We start from the raw sequence: 16,742 nt of genomic DNA, 5'->3' as shown, positions 1-16,742 counted from the left end.
CGTGTTTCTATATTTGAATAACCCTTTAGTTGAATTATTGTAACGGGTTATAATTCCATATAATGGGTTTCATTTCAGCTTCTTAATATATGCCGTGAACACACATTCTTTGGAAGTAAAAACATCTCAGAATCAAAATTGAGTCAAATGACAAGTTATTCGCGATGAAGTCATCCAACAGTTTAATACACAGCATCAGTTTTGAAATAACAGTGACTATTTACATTGACTCATTATTTTCATATGAGCACAGCCAATGTAAATGCAACAAGCTGCATCATTCAGTCTCAATATAGACCCCACAACATGTATAATGGTGTGACGACTACAACAGATAACAGTTGGGCAGATCTGTCGATTGATATTCTTGAAGCCAAGTGACTGATTAAAAAATGCAGCTGCTACATTTAATTTCTACCACCAAGAATAATTTACCTTTAAAGTCATACTATACGGCAAGAAAAAAATCTCAAGTAAAATTTCACATCTGTAACAGGGCTCTGTTATATTAAATTGGCAAAAGCAACCCCATGCCTACTGATCCACACATCACTTCACATTCAACCACCTATTCATTGGGTCTTTTTGGTAAAGTCACGTAGATGGTTTATAGAAAATAACAAAAAACTATGACATCAGGAGGATGACGATCATTTGTGTTTGGATCGAAACTTAGTTTTTTGTTATACTCTTTGAACCATCTACGTGACTTTACCGAAAGACCCAATGAATATGAATTCCTGCAGTCACGAAAGCTTTATGCCATTATTCAACCACCTGTTCATTGATGTTAAAAGTGGGACTGTGGCTCATAAGGGCCTGGAGTTGCTCATCACTGAACCTATGCCATATCTACACCAGGAACACTTTCATAATGCATTGCACAGTTTACATAGCTTATCTCGGTCTTGAGACTGGCTTTTCTGTATCAGCATGCAGTACCTGTAGAAGTGTAAATCTATCCTCTACTGACAAAAAAAGTGCATCACGATATAAGGAAGTTATGCATGTCTAATATCGGGTTGTGCACCCCAAACACTGGCGCGTGTGGGTGACGATCTAAGCTGAGAAGCATAATAGCATTAAGTGGTCTGTTCAAACGTGTTTGTTGTCTACTGCACACGCATGCTATACCTAAACTTGCGAAGCCATTCACAGCAGGAAACGCTCTGCCTTAAATGCGATGGCAAAATGCCATCTCAAAAGAAATGATGCCTTTGGGTTGACTAGACTGCTTCTTCTGGGTGTTTAAATTACTTCTCATCATGCTAGAGACTGGGGAGGAATGGGCAAGGGGATTTAAGATAGGTATCGGCCATGACAAGTGTACAAGATTTGTACCATAAAGTTAGAAGCGTGTATTTCATCTGGCTGCAAAACAGATTGAGTCACACAACACTCTTGCTTTCTACGAGTCACGTGATAAAAGCTTGTCCCACCCCAGCATCTTGTTAACATCCACCCACCACCAGCACATACTAGTTAACCCGTTGTGCTCATTCGTCAATTAAAACCTCCGAAAAAAATCACTGGGACTTTGGATGAGCAGAGAACCCCAATATACATAAGATTCATTATTACACTGCACAGCTGCTTATCTGCAGAAGTCCATGCCAAAATTACATTTGACTAGGAAAAAGTGACAGGGTATGGATCTGACGGGGTTGTCCCGAGATCACAGATGCTAAATGAATCTTGCACAAACTTAAACAAACGTCACCTGCTTCATTGCAGTGGTCTTTCGATATGGGGCGAATGAGCATATTTCTCTAAATTGACTATAAACACCACAGGAGCAACATCAGTGATCGGAAAGATTTCTGAATTTGTTCCAAGCAACCAAAATGTTTGATCAGGCTAAGATTTGTTTTTTTATTTTGTGAGCACACTTCAAAGCTCAAGGGTATACTTCAGTTTGCATGTGTATATATGAATTTTAAGTAAACTTAATCAATGGCACTACTACCCTCTCGACATATACGTTCTTCAGTAAGTCAAACAAATAAATTAATATAAACTAAATGTAACCAAGTGGACAACTGCATAAAACACAAAGCCTACAGTACCAATTCATGTCTTAAGCTACTACAAGTAGGATTTTTGAAATTATAAACATCGATAAACACACTGCATGTTTTACAAATGCTGTAATGACAATGCTGGTATGTTGGAGATATATATACTTGCTTATTCCAGTTGCACGAATGATAAGCATTGCATCAATTCGCTGAACAATAATATCTCTAGAGTATAAACACTGAGACTTAAACATTAGCACTACATCCTTCAAACTACACATGTGGCTCACCACAACTCCCATCGGACAATCCCATATACTAACAGATACATTTTACTACCACATCCGAATGAGGACAATTTTATACACAAGCTCCCCTCTGGTGGTCGAAAGTACTGGCCAGGAACAACTGGAGTGGGTGAATGAGGGGTAGTAAGTACCGGAAATTGCTACTTATGCTTGCACATGACAACACCTGATCAACTGATGGACTGACCAGCAGGCATGCACCTTGCACGCAGGTAGCAGGGCATGGCAAGTGGAGGAGTTAAGATGACGGTCAATCGCGGGTACCGAAGAGCTGCAGCATGAAGGTGAAGATGTACACAATGTCCATGTAGAGGCTGAGCGCGCCATAAACATGCTCCTCGGGGCTGATCGAGTGTCGCCGGTTGCCCAGCAACAGCTGTGTGTCGAAGGCCAGGAACTGCAAAGGCGTGTGGAAGAAAAGTAAGGAAGAGGTGACCAGCAAGAACATTTGCTGTGAATTCAATTAAGAGCTTACTGCAAAAAAAAAAGTTGGGAGTAAAGAATTATTGATGAATGTGTGCCATAGCTTGTTAGAGGGAGCAACGGAAAGGAGACGGCTCATTAAGATGCATAGCAGTTGATTGGTTGGCTGCAAATGTAGGTGCGGAACAGACGCCAGGCAGACCGGAGATTGAGACGATGAGGAGGGGGTTATATACGGGAGCGCGAGAGAAAGTGGAGTTGGTCGCAGTGAAGAGAAGAGGAAAGATAGAGAAGCTAGCAGAGCGTATAGTTACCAGTAGAGAAGCTAGCAAAGTAGTATATAGTGGAAGGTTAGCAGTAGAGAAGCTAGCAGAAGATATAGTGAGATGCTCGCAGTGGAGAAGCTATCCGAGTGTATAGTAATAGGCTAGCAGTGGAGAGGCTAGCGGAGTGTACGGTGGGAAGTTATCAGTGTGTAGTGGTAGGCCAGCAGCAGAGAGAGCAAAGTGAGCAGAGCGTGACAGGCAGGCTAGCAGTGGAGAGGCTAGGAGAGTGAGAGAGAGAACAGGCTAGCAGTGGAGAGACTAGGAAAGTGAGAGAGAGAACAGGCTAGCAGTGGAGAGGCTAGGAGAGTGAGAGAGAGAACAGGCTAGCAGTGGAGAGACTAGGAGAGAGAGAGGAAGCAAGCCGTGGAGAGTCTGAGAGAGAGAGGAAGCGGAGCGAAGCAGGTGAGCAGCGCAAGCGGGAAAAACACGACGGAGTTACGGGGTGTCGAACACGAAGAGATCTGTTAAATAAAAGTGACACAGGAGAAAAAGAACAAGTGGTCTGCATGAAATAAAAACACTGCACTTGTAATCGGTAACCTTCAACATCAATGGCTCGCATGAAATGGCACAACATGCAGTCCATGTAGCAGGTGTAAATATGCTCTCAAAACTAAAAAAGTGCACCCCGATGCCATGAAGTTACAACGTTACACAACGTTCTACTCCAGCCCAAAGGTATGCACGTCTATTATCACATTCTATTCCCCAACACTTGTACGTGTAAGTGGCTCTCATGAAATTTTATTTTTAGTTTTCATGCGGCACAACAATAACCAATATCAATACAAAAAATAAAAGCAATGCAACGTAATATAATTGATGACCGAACACTTTTTTGAGAACCTCTCCATCTCTGGAGATATTTAATGGGCACATTCACAACGCAATCACCGTGCAAAATCTGCAGATTAGTAATTTTGCATATCAAGTTCGACAAGAAAGTATTATGAGAAGATAGGTCTTTGCATATTTGGCGAAGCTGGAACAGATTATAAACATAATATTTTATTTTCTGCCTCTAGGGATATGGTAGGACATGAGGATCAAAAGCTCACCAAAGTGAAAACCACAGCGCCCAGGCCTGCATATACCGTCTGTATCCAGGGGATCTGCGGACACACGTGGCTCATCCCTTACAACAACTCCTGGTTTACGATATATAACACATTCAGCAGTTACGGCATATGCTGGTTCTGGCTGTGTGATGGGCTCTGTGTCTCACTGGCGCGACCACCATTGCGATGGTTCTCGTGTGTGCACGCGCTTGCCTCACAGCGCAGTTGGCAGCGTCGCAGCTTGTGTTACACATAGACATAACATTAACTTAATAAGCCCCCATTAACATAATGTTAATCTTCAATGTACTCTGCTGTTGTGCGCATATGCGGGGATGATACTCTTATGTGGCTACGGAAGCTCATTTCATGCTAAACTCTCTCCCTAATCTCTCTCCGTAATCTCCCCCATTAACGCAACTGACATGCTTGCGTCTGGGGATGGAATACCTTTCCAGCTCAGACCCCGCTTGCTTGCCCAACGCCACATAAATAACCTCTTGTTGTAACAGCTCTCTCGCTAGTTCAGCAGTTCCACTGCTGGATAATTTTTTCCGCCTGAGGACGACTGCTTCTGTTGCAATCGAAACGTCGTGATATATTAATTGTAATTTTTATTTTATTTTTTTACCTACGAGACTTTACCGAAAGAACCTAAGAGTATGTAATTACCTGCATAGTTTTGCTACACTTTTAAATGTTATTCATAATAAAAGTGATATTTAATATCAACTATTGTTTGAGTTAGGAATAATGTCAATATTTCTATGAAAACAGCATTTTTATTATATGAATGACACTAAGACAGGCTAACCTTGAAATGGAATGACAAGCCTACCATTAGAGATAACTTCTTGTTTGACATTGTTCTCGAAACTAGACTACGTGTAGATGTGTAAGAGGACAATATTGGCCACATCAGTCAGTCCCTATGGTATAGAATGCATGCTATGTGTTGGACTCACGTATCCAAATGGCACAGTGAAGACAGCCACCAGCCCAGTCAGGAGGAGAGCCATGGACAATACGAACATGAGGCCGTGGCATGATGTGAAGTCAAACTGTGGAAACGCATGCACACACGCACAATCTCAAACCAATGTGCTGCGATGCAGTGACAAGATTTCAGATGCGTATCAACATCTAATAAACTGTATATCAATCTTAACCTACAACTTGGAGATATCTAGAATTAAAATATTCTCAGAATTGAATGCTGTGGACTTAATTTTCAGCCCTTTGCCAAGGCAATGCTGGATGCAGACCTCCCCATGTCATGGGTGTTGTTTGACTATATTTCACCTACGTTGGTCAGTGCAGGGTTGGTAAAGGGGGCACCTCGAGACTGGTTCAGATATCACTTTCCACTGATGACAGCCACGGTCGGGAATAGAAATTCAAGTTGCCAGGTTCATAGCACATTGTGTGAACCACCGTGCAACTGTTCAATCCCAGTTGCGAACTTATGGGAACAGGAATTTTAGAAAAAGGCCAAACTGTACCTTGGTCTGGAAGCAGAAGAGGGTGACTGCTGCACACACCATTGCCGTGATGCCCAGACACATGAGAACCGACTTGGTACTGTAGTAACTGCTCACACCCAGCATGACAGATTTACAACATCAGTACCTTTGTCTTCAAAAATAGGGCTTGTGATAAAAGCTAAGCGTCTGTAGTACATCATACAATGTTGACAATAATTGATATTTAGTCTTTTTTTTTTATGAGAATAACGCTGCAAGAGTGTGAGGATACAGCAATGCAATTTAATTGTGGGCATGCATGAGTGTTCAGATTCTGAGCACCTGGCTAGCATCCCCGTCATGTAAGCCATGGCCAGCGTCTGTCAAGGGGTAGGGGGAGGTACATTGATACAGGCCTCTTTAATACGTTCAACAAAAGCCTTGGTCTCTCAGGGCCCACTGTGGTCATCTGGATATGCATCCAGTCATCACAGTGTGCTATTCAGCAGACATAAACAGTATATGTAATACATTTTCAATACACAAATTTGATTATTACGCTTATTTACCCAGGAAAACCTCACCGAGTCTCAAAATATTTTTCAGGAGGGTCCTACTAAGTAGGAGGTGATATTACAATTTAATTAGTAAAAAGTATCATCTTTATAAACCATGAAGATTGCTTGTGTTGCGATCGAAACGTCGTGATTTGTTTTATATTATTTCTTTACCGAAAGAACCGAAGAGTATGGATTCCTGGAGTCACGAAAGCTTCAAATCAAGATTTATAAACCAAATTTTTTTCCCAAATGAATAAAGCAGCATATAAACAAATGCAAAGTCAACTATTAACGTTATGTAAACACTTTCTCAAATACTTATTAAATATTCACAACACATTCAGGCCAATTTGTATAACAAACAATATTTTCACACGAAATTTGTAATCTTGGTTTATAAATTAACTAGATCATATAACTGACATTTTTGCAACCATTTTTCATGACCTGGTGTTTGATATAACAGATGTTTAAATAAAATAATACACTTAATTAATTAACTGTCTTGATAAATAATCTCAAAGTATCCCGAATATCGTGAATTAAAATAATAAAACCAAAGTACTTACAAACACAGACAGCAAGATGTAGTTGAGAGGAAACATTCTCCTGTCAAAATATAAAACGATCATATATTTTAATGCTTTATAAATATAGTTTTTGTATATTTTCTCCATACTTTATTCCAACTGTGCTTTTAGAATTATGTAATGAGACAAAGACTGCATGCAGAGCAGAACATAGTGTGCGTCAGAGTACACGTGTGGAAAACGTTAACAGGACTTTGCCAGAAATGCCTTTAATTGGCCATATCAGAAGGGGTTACACTTTCCCATACAACCTGAGGTTACTTGTCACTTGTCAGTCAATCTCATATTGTTCTCACAGCCAGAATAACCAAAATTTATTTTTCTCAAGAGCTGCGATTTCACCAAATTAAGGGCAAAACATTTTACATGGCATTTTTGTGCAGTCATTGGTGACGATGCTGAGCCTACACTTGAGAACCCAGTTTAACCACTGGTGGCTGCCTATAATTCAAACCCAGAACCTCAGCAGCATCCAGCATATTTTTACACGTTCAAATTATGAAACGCTCCCAGAATATGCAAAATCTAAATTCTAACCTTGCCTTGGTACAGCAAATGAGCACCAGGTACGTGACGAAGAACACGCCACTAGGGAGAAGACACGGGGAACAGTCATTGACACACGCTGATCGCGCGAACATAAATTAACCTCCCAGACTGCTTGATAGCGAGTGCTAGTGACATGAGGCAATGACAAAAGATGATCTCACCGACACTTTGTTAACCTTTTTTACTTAGCTATGTTCAAATTTGTATTCATATATTAAATTTAGTCTACATTTGTTCTTATAATTTTATTTAGTTATATTCGACATCACCTGATGTAATCCAGGTCTCCTTTGCTAAAAGAGGAAATTTATCACGTCTCAACAGACCGAAATTTCATCCGATTAAATAAAGGAAATGCATGATACAATACATGATGGTAAATTGCAGACACAATAATTATGATTATTAAAAGTATCCTCTCAATATTCACACCGTTTCTCAGCTAAATTTTCATAGCATCAGTGTTCACTCTCTTACTTAAACATAATAACATTTTAAAACATACCTGTGTATAAAATGTCAGTGTATGTTATTAGCTCACTGAAAATAGCAACTTACTATGAGGTCCAGTAAATGGCTGGTGTCCGTCTCACAAACCTCTCCACTGATTCACTGGAGAAAAGCACAGTAGATTCTATCAGGTTAATGTCTCAGACAATGTAAATATATTTTTTATCACACAACAACGCAAAGTGTGCTTTGTTCGCAATTGTTTCAATGTCAACTGGAATGTGTATATTGTCTACGCTTATGAGCAGTGATTTCAACTAAATACATTTGTTTACGTAATGTTTATGTTAATTGCAGGTACATTATAGTAGTTGCAACATGTGTTCCTCAACATTATTTGATATGTATTAACAAGGCATGAAATTAGTTTGAAATTTTCATAATGTTCAATGCTTTTGTCAAGCCACTGGTGGAACTTCACTCCACACTCTGTACCAGTCCTGGGGGGTTGTTTGACCCCACTTTACAGATAATTTTATAAAACTGCAAATGCAATGTTTTGCTATTAAATTAACTTTACGAGTAACATTAATGTTGGAACCGATATATAAACCACACATATGAGATCAAAGAGTATTTAAGTGACATTTTAAGCATATGAACAAGGGACGATAACATATTTGAATATTAACTTATATCACCATAATAGTGAATGGCATATGATACGTGAAAAAATGTTGGTTAGATCATGTGAATAAAATGTAAATCAGAGCTCTAACTCGACCAACTAACATAGCCAAACAAATCAAGTTGTCACGTGCACAAATGTGCCATATGAATTAGTTTTTTTAACAAAAAAACACGATGTTAAAATAAAGTTTGACAATGGCATATACTGATCACTTGGGAAACGATGCATCAGTCTAGACCTAATGGGGGCAAGCAACTGTCAGCGGCTGCTTAAGACAAAACTGTCAAACAAAGGAAGCACCTCCTGCCACCAGGGCAGAGATACAGGTGATTGCTATGCAAAGGCTCACTTGAAAGTGAACACAGCCACGATGCCAAAAGTGACCAGCAGCTGTAGCATCAGGATGGTGTACACCTGCACACATGCACACAAATGTTTTTTTTTACGACTTAAGCACAATACGAAAATGTAAACATAAATCCTGCCAGCATGAATACACGCGAGTACTTAGCGACACATTTGTGGGAAGTGTGTTGCGTTATACAAGTGTACACACGCAAACATACATACCTTACGGACGAACACACGGCGCACATTACGATCATCCCAGGTGCCCATATCCCCATCCTCCTCACCCTCAATGGTAACCCCACCATACCCTAATGGGGTGTTTTTGAATAAGGGATGTAGGGTTGGGGTAAGGTAGACATATAACAGAGAATTGTAGATATAATTCGATATTAAGAGAGGACTCATTGAGGACTAACTTACATTTCTCTCACAATCCAATCTTTAAAGTACATTAGAGCATGGGCACTTATGCCACTATTATAACATATATACACTATACCAAATTAAAAGTGATAAAGCATATGATAAAAAATAAGAACATGTCATAAACACATATTTTTCCACTTTTTTCCAAATACAAGCAGTGTAAAAAAAAAAAATGACAGTTTGGCTGGTTCAACTAACAGGGGCTCCACACTCACCAGGACTCTGCATGCCTCCAAAGGACGGGTGCAGTGGTATGGTGGGGGGTACGAACGGTGGCTGCGGCTGTCCAGGATACCCTCCCTGCTGCTGTGGTGATGGCAGGAAGAACCCAGGGTAGACCCCCTGCTGGGGTGGTGGATAACCTCCTCCCTGGGGGGACGACAACCCTTCAGGCTGCGATTGATGGTATCCCCCAGACTGTGGTGGTGGGTATCCCCCCGGCTGGGGGGAAGGATATCCCCCGGGCTGTGGGACCGGGTACACCCATGGCTGGCCTGCTGGTGGCTGAAAGTTTCCAGGCTGGACGCCAGGGTTGGAGTACGCGCCCGGCTGATAAGGAGGAGGGTATCCCGGCTGGTTGTTGCCGTAATATTCGGGTGGAGGTGCACTGGGTGTGGCCATTGCTAGGTAACAATGGTTTGAATGTGCAGAAACCAGCAACACTATCTGCAGAGACCAACACACAAACAAAAACACATTAATAGGTCGCACGGTGGTGGTAAGAATGTACATTTCATGGTGGTCAAAGTGGCCCTCACCTCCTTACTCCCTGTAAAAGTCAATACAATGGGAGTTGAGTAGTACCCTCTCCATATACAAAGATAGTGTCATGCTATATTCTCAAACAAAAATTCTGGCTGGCATGCGGCTGATGTCACCGAGGACATCTCTGAGATTGAGATGTTACCCACATCCTACAGCGTTGAGCCTCCCCCTCCTAACATAAAAACCAAGAGAGACTTATAAACACATAGAACTTTTAGAGGAACACTATCATTCACTGCCAGTCAATTAAATAAAAAATCAAGGGTCTTATGTGTTAAGTTGAGGAGCAAATAAACTCAATTTCTGAGGGTATGTGTGATGAATATATTTCTGAGGGCATGCCTGATGGATATCCAACTTGATGATAAAAGCTTGCCCTCTAATGGACTGATACATGCACCATGGGACAAACTATGACATCAGCCATCATGCAGCATTGCTCTCTTCCAGTTCAATAACTTTCATGGGTTAGCAAGTGCAATAATACAATAACCAGCAGAGCGTGTGATTCACTTTCCCTGGCACTCCTCTGCATGCTAGGTCAGCCAATGGAAACATTTTTAATCGGTTAATTGCTAAACCTCCTCCTGAAGAGCAGGCGCACATTGCGGGATACCTAAACAGGCAGCTGGAGGTACCACTAAGTCCGAAGCTCAAACTGTTTTCATGACTCATCATCAGTAGGGCATGTGTGTAATGAGCTTCATGCCCTCGTATCACGGTAAGAGACTTTACTGGAACTTACAAACACGTAAAGGCCTTGGATAGATAAATGCCACGTATACAACTCGTGAGATTAGTCTCTATCTAGATATTAAGTTTTCGTGACTGCAGGAATCCATACTCTGACGAGGCGCAAGTAAAAAAATATTTGCCTACATGCTAACATTAAACTAACAATGTCACCAAGCCAATAAATGTAGGTATTTATGAGTGCAACAGCAAATGAGATTTTAAAAATAAAAATCATATGTAGTACCCCACATCTCGTCGATTCACACGTGTTTGCTTACACTGAGTTCTGTCAATTTACATTCGAGGCATATCCTGGAAAAACCAGATACCCATATTTAGAACATGGTGTACATCATATTTATTTTCAGTAACCCATGCTTGTTTCACATTGATACAATTGGTAACGCACTTTTGATAGTGGTTTCTGTATCATCTGCACAGATGGCCACTCACAATCATACATAATTCCAACATTATCCTCATAATCCCCCAGACTCGTGACAAAAACGAACATTCTGGACAATGGAGCTTTTGTGTCTTATCACGTTTACCACTGACCCAACCCCAAGACATTCCTCATTTGTAACACAGAAATATAGCAAGTATTCCACGTAATTAGATGGGTTGTACACAACGTTCCCAGCAGATATTTGCTGGCATACACATGTTGTAGTAAATTAAATGATGTCCCCATGGTGACATTTCACTTCAGCGTATTACATTAAACGAGTGCCCACTGAGACACGTTGTGGTCTCTGAAATGGCGATACAGTACAGTACTCTATAAATATTACATTACGAACGACTATAACCAACAAGTAAATAACAATTATGCACTAAACTAATGAAATAGAATGCTCAAACATACAAATGCAGTACACCTATTAAAAATAGTACTTATACTAAGTTTATTATGAATCATTATAAATCATGAACATTATAAACAATGCCAATTCAGCTCTTACATTACAATACCAGCGGATACAATGCAAGTGAATACGACAATCAACCCACGTCAATAATATGGCCGATTTCCCTGCCAGAAAACATATTGGGACCAAACTGCAATGAATCCTGATTCGGACGAAACTGGTCCAAAGTTGTCAATAACTGCATCACTGCTGCTGTAAATTAGTCACATTCGCCAAATTTATTTTTATAATGCAAAACAAGAGGAAGACAATGCACTTCTGCACGAAATGCTAATGTTTTGCATAAGCACATTGGCTACTGGGTAGCTTTTGACAAATATTGTCTTGTTTTAAACAAAACACATTGTAACTGAGGTTATATTAAACAAATAGTTCACCCTTTAACGTGCCTTGCTTCACAAGTCATTCTTGACGAGGATTCCCTGGTAATACAGATGTCCTCCTCAGGCGCTATTATCTAGTTTAAATGACTCGCATTAACTACTGAAATCAACGTATGCTGCATGTTTCGGGGCTACGTGGTGAGCAGTGAGTATGCATTGTGAACAAGAACACATTCCTGCGGAGGGAGCTGGTAGGAACGTTGGGTTGCTCGGTCAATGGCCAGGGTCAACGTCGGCGTGGTGTATTCCGCAGATATGGCCCCACCTTCCCTCCTCACCCTCCCTCCCCACCCTCCCAGCCCACCCTCCCTCCCCACCCTACCAGCCCCACCCTCCCATCCCCACCCTCCCTCCCCACCCAGCCCCACCCTCCCTCCACCACCCAGCCCCACCCTCCCTCCCCACCCAGCCCCACCCTTCCTCCCCACCCAGCCCCACCCTACCTCTCCACCCAGCCCCACTCTCTCCCCCTACCCAACCCCACCTCCCCACCCAGCCCCACCCTCCCTCCCCACCCAGCCCCACCCTCCCTCCCCACCCAGCCCCACCCTCCCTCCCCACCCAGCCCCACCCTCCCTCCCCACCCAGCCCCACCCTCCCTCCCCACCCAGCCCCACCCTCCCTCCCCACCCAGCCCCACCCTCCCTCCCCACCCAGCCCCACCCTTCCTCCCCACCCAGCCCCACCCTACCTCTCCACCCAGCCCCACTCTCCCTCCCTACCCAACCCCACCTCCCCACCCAGCCCCACCCTCCCTCCCCACCCAGCCCCACCCTCCCTCCCCACCCAGCCCCACCCTCCCTCCCTCCCCACCCAGCCCCACCCTCCCTCCCCACCCAGCCCCATCCTCCCTCTCCACCCAGCCCCACTCTCCCTCCCTACCCAACCCCACCTCCCCACCCAGCCCTACCCAGCCCCTCCCTCCCCACCCAGCCCCTCCCTGCACGACGGACGGACACAATAATCCCCTGTGGGCTGGTGTAACCAGGAGGTTCCTACCAGTATAATGCGTTTAGTATGTATCTGACTGGGTACAATGTTCATTGCATAAACGCATACAATCCATGGATTTTAAATGTTTGTGTCATGGCGTATGTATGTTGAACTTCTTTCTCACCGCACGTAGCCAAACGTGCTAATGGCTGTGTGTAAAATTGACACCCTGGACACCCTTGCAAATTAGAACCATCTCAAGGTATTATCCAGGTGAAATTTTGAATACAAACAAAAAAAATGCGGATTGACCAACGTGGCAAGTCAAACCAGGTGACCGATACGGTGCGGAGAGGCCCTCACCCGCCAACAGTGGCTTTACAAAAAAGGGCTGGACGTGTACTTCTCATTAACCCACTGAATTACATCACACGAATGCATGGTAGAGAGATGGCTTCTCTGCTACATGACGGTCAATGCGTGTCACATTTGCAAATTTGATTTGTAACGTTGATAATTACCTGCGTATCGATAGTTACATTTTAATGTGCCGTTTTATTGAGGTACTGTGTGTCGTCTTGGTGTGGTCTGGGACGGGTTTGCTGCTGTTTTTACTGCCTTGCCCAATCTTGCTCAATCAGGCTCAGCTCATAACTTAATTGTATTTAGTGACTTGCTTACCATTCTCTAAATTGTGCACTCCTATCGTTGTTTCTCTATCCTTAGCTGTTGTAACCTGCTCACCCGTCCATACTGGACATGAGAGCGTCATGCCTCATCGGATTCCTCCTCCAGCCGCAGCGTTGCTCTATGAGCCCCGTGCAGTTTCGTGTCGAACCCTACTAATCCTCGCGAGCACTAATCAAATCAAAACAACCCACGGAATAGTTAGAAATGTCTTTTAAAATAATACCGGAGGCATATTCAACCCCAACGCCGACCTTCCACAACATTCCGCAACGCGCCAGTAACGCCGCTCCCCATTGGTCCGCGGGATAAACAACACAACATTCACGCGTCCGGTGAACTACTAAAAAAAACCGCGCAACGACATCAGCTCAGTATGTATTTAACGTGTCTTTAAAATGTGAGGTTATGTATGTATATTTTGTTTTTATCGAGTTTGAAGGGGGGAGGAGGGGGGGAGTTAATCTTACCGCGCGCGTGCGGGCTCGAGTCTGCAGTGACGGGACACCGCGCGGTGGGCGCGTACAGCGCGCGCGTCACTTCCGGAAGACTTCCGGCTCCGCCCCCCCCCCACGTGTTTTTTTCTCTTTCGACACGTGGAGTGGTGCTCGGGGGAGCGGTGGCGTAGCGGTTAGCGCGATGTGCGACGAGCCCTATAACACATTCCTGCGGAGGGAGCTGGTAGGAACGTTGGGTTGCTCGGTCAATGGCCAGGGTCAACGGCGGCGTGGTGTATTCCGCAAATATGCCCGACTGTGAGGGTGGGCACAAGCCGGCGTGAGTAGTTTAAACGTTGAGGTTTATAAGGGCACCACGGGGTGACCAGCCCCTCCCCACCCCTCCCACCCAGCCCCTCCCCACCCCTCCCACCCAGCCCCTCCCCACCCTCCCCACCCAGCCCCTCCCCACCCTCCCCACCCAGCCCCTCCCCATCCTCCCCTCCCCACCCAGCCCTTCCCGGCACGACGGACGGACACAATAATCCCCTGTGGGTGTAACCAGGAGGTTCCTACCAGTATTATGGGCTAGCTTTACTAACCGGCTTCGCCTGGGACTTGGATTCATCACGCCCGGCCGCCTTTGTCTCCCCAGTGGCGATGTTCACACACCAGTTACTCGTTTGAGGCTGAGTCGATCTAGGGGAGGCTCAGGACCGGTTCGAATAATCGTCACCGGTGGTGGCCGTGAGCAGGAATCAAACTCTGGTCGCCGGGTTCGTATCGTAGCGCGCTAAGCACGACACTACCGCTCCCCACACGCAAACGCACGCGCGTCCATAGGTACACATACACGCGCTTGCTGCTGACACAACTTTCAGGGTGCGTACGGCAGTAAACGACTGAAATAATAAACCAATGCTGAACGCCTTAGACCTGCAACACATTTGTATTTCACTTTAGCCGCGGACGGTTGGGGGGGGGTGACAGCAGGCATATGGGTCACATGACAGATGTGACGTCACAACTCACTTGCCGTGCAAAATCAATGCATAATTGCACACCCCCCCCCCCCCAAATATATATACAAAAGTCTATTTTTATAATTTTTGCATGGTGTACAGTCTGGAAAGTACCCACATGACAAATTTCAAGTTTGTTGCATGACGGGAAGTACGCTAAACATTTTGAACAGACACATTAACAAATTTCACTTTTATATAGATTAACGGTACTGTTATTGTGCGTTGTTTTTGTCGTGAGATCACACTTTGCCCAACAGGTTCAACCGCCGAACGGCAAGCAACAAAACGGCACCATTAAACGTGTTCAAGTTAAAAGTTGATGTTTCTTTAATTTTGCAAGGTTATGCCAAAATAAGCTTGGGGAAATAGAACGTGGGAGGGACATTCCATCGTGATTTATTGATTCCGACTCCGTTGCTTCCTGCTTGTACCTTTTTTTTGCACACTACATATGTAATTCACGTAAATCTGAGGTGCTACATTCACCACAATGGGAAATTGAGTTGGTGAAATCAATTGCATTACTGTATAACAATTCACAGAATCGCTACATGATTACTATTGTACAATACGCTGTAATGTAGACAAGCTATTCGTAAAGCGATTCAACATTCCCATACATCTAAAAGGGCATGATATTTTATGATTTATTCAAATTGTATGCAGATATCAACTTAAGGTGGTCAGTGGAACGAAGACGACTGCAAAAGGACAATACGAAAGAAACGGTAAAAGACAAAGTAGATTCAAGAATCGAATGACAACAATTACGTTCTGCAGTTTTTATTTAAAAGAAGCAATGCATGTGTGGTGCCACGGCTGCGGAACAACTCCGCAAGTGCCGCGATTCCCCCCTGGCCCCCACCCTGAGCACGCACCCTGGCGGGGGATCGCCTGGCGCAACGGGTTTTCATCCGAAGGGTCCCTAGCAGGAAAGTCCCACGGTTTCCCGGTGCCAAGAAATTGGCCGACCCTCGTAGGACAAGTCACATTGCGGTGCCCCTAAATTGGCTTAAAATTGTATGGGCGCAGAAAGAAAAGGTTCACTGGGCTAACCGCAATAAGTTATTCACGACATTGGGGGGGGGGGGACTGAGGGTGGAATATTAAGCAAGAAGAGCATGAGGTCAGGAGAATCACAGCGTCACTGCCGCCCCCCATACCGAATACACACTCGCAGGGTGTGTGTTCACCAGCCGGGCGCCCTTCCAGACAGAGCAACGAGGGACAATGAATGGCCTGCACCGCCACCGTGGCACTCGACGGAGGACACGGTAACAGGGGGGCGGTAACCACAGGTAGGTGCACGATTTATCGCGCAGTACAAACGCCATCCCGACCATTTGAAGTGAGGGGATTAGGCCATGGAAGAGAGGGTCAAAAGGAGCGACGGCGCAGGTAAGCGCACGATTGGCTTCGCGATTTTCGCTCTTTCCTTCGCCCTCAACGTCTTGGCCGCCAAGACCCACTCCTTGCTCTCTCGAGCCGCTCGCAGCATCCGTGTGACGCCAGCGAGTGCAGCTTCGAGGCACGTGGTAGGACGTGTGAGCAACTGGGTACGTAGGCAGAGTTCGGCTAGGCTCTTCCCGCGAAATATTCCCCCAGGTAGCGTTTATTTGCGCCGCAAATAAA

General features: G+C 44.2%; 1 protein-coding gene across 1 annotated transcript; it reads right to left on the bottom strand.

Annotated features, from left to right (window-relative positions):
• Nucleotides 1–142: 142 nt before the first annotated feature.
• On the bottom strand, nucleotides 143–14,180 carry LOC133345148 (protein lifeguard 2-like). The gene is made up of 12 exons (XM_061555655.1): nucleotides 14,119–14,180; nucleotides 9,429–9,879; nucleotides 9,007–9,095; nucleotides 8,786–8,850; nucleotides 7,854–7,907; nucleotides 7,284–7,334; nucleotides 6,726–6,765; nucleotides 5,939–5,976; nucleotides 5,636–5,723; nucleotides 5,099–5,194; nucleotides 4,134–4,187; nucleotides 143–2,723 (listed from the first exon to the last, which is right to left on the bottom strand). The coding sequence occupies exons 2-12, from the start codon at nucleotides 9,832–9,834 to the stop codon at nucleotides 2,577–2,579; spliced, it is 1,128 nt and encodes a 375-aa protein (XP_061411639.1). The 5' UTR covers nucleotides 9,835–9,879; nucleotides 14,119–14,180; the 3' UTR covers nucleotides 143–2,576.
• Nucleotides 14,181–16,742: the final 2,562 nt, after the last annotated feature.

Source organism: Lethenteron reissneri, chromosome 21 (genome assembly GCF_015708825.2).
Source record: "Lethenteron reissneri isolate LAM-NWPU_2019-01 chromosome 21, ASM1570882v1, whole genome shotgun sequence".
NCBI lineage: Eukaryota > Metazoa > Chordata > Hyperoartia > Petromyzontiformes > Petromyzontidae > Lethenteron > Lethenteron reissneri.
This window is presented reverse-complemented; position numbering and strand designations above follow the sequence as displayed.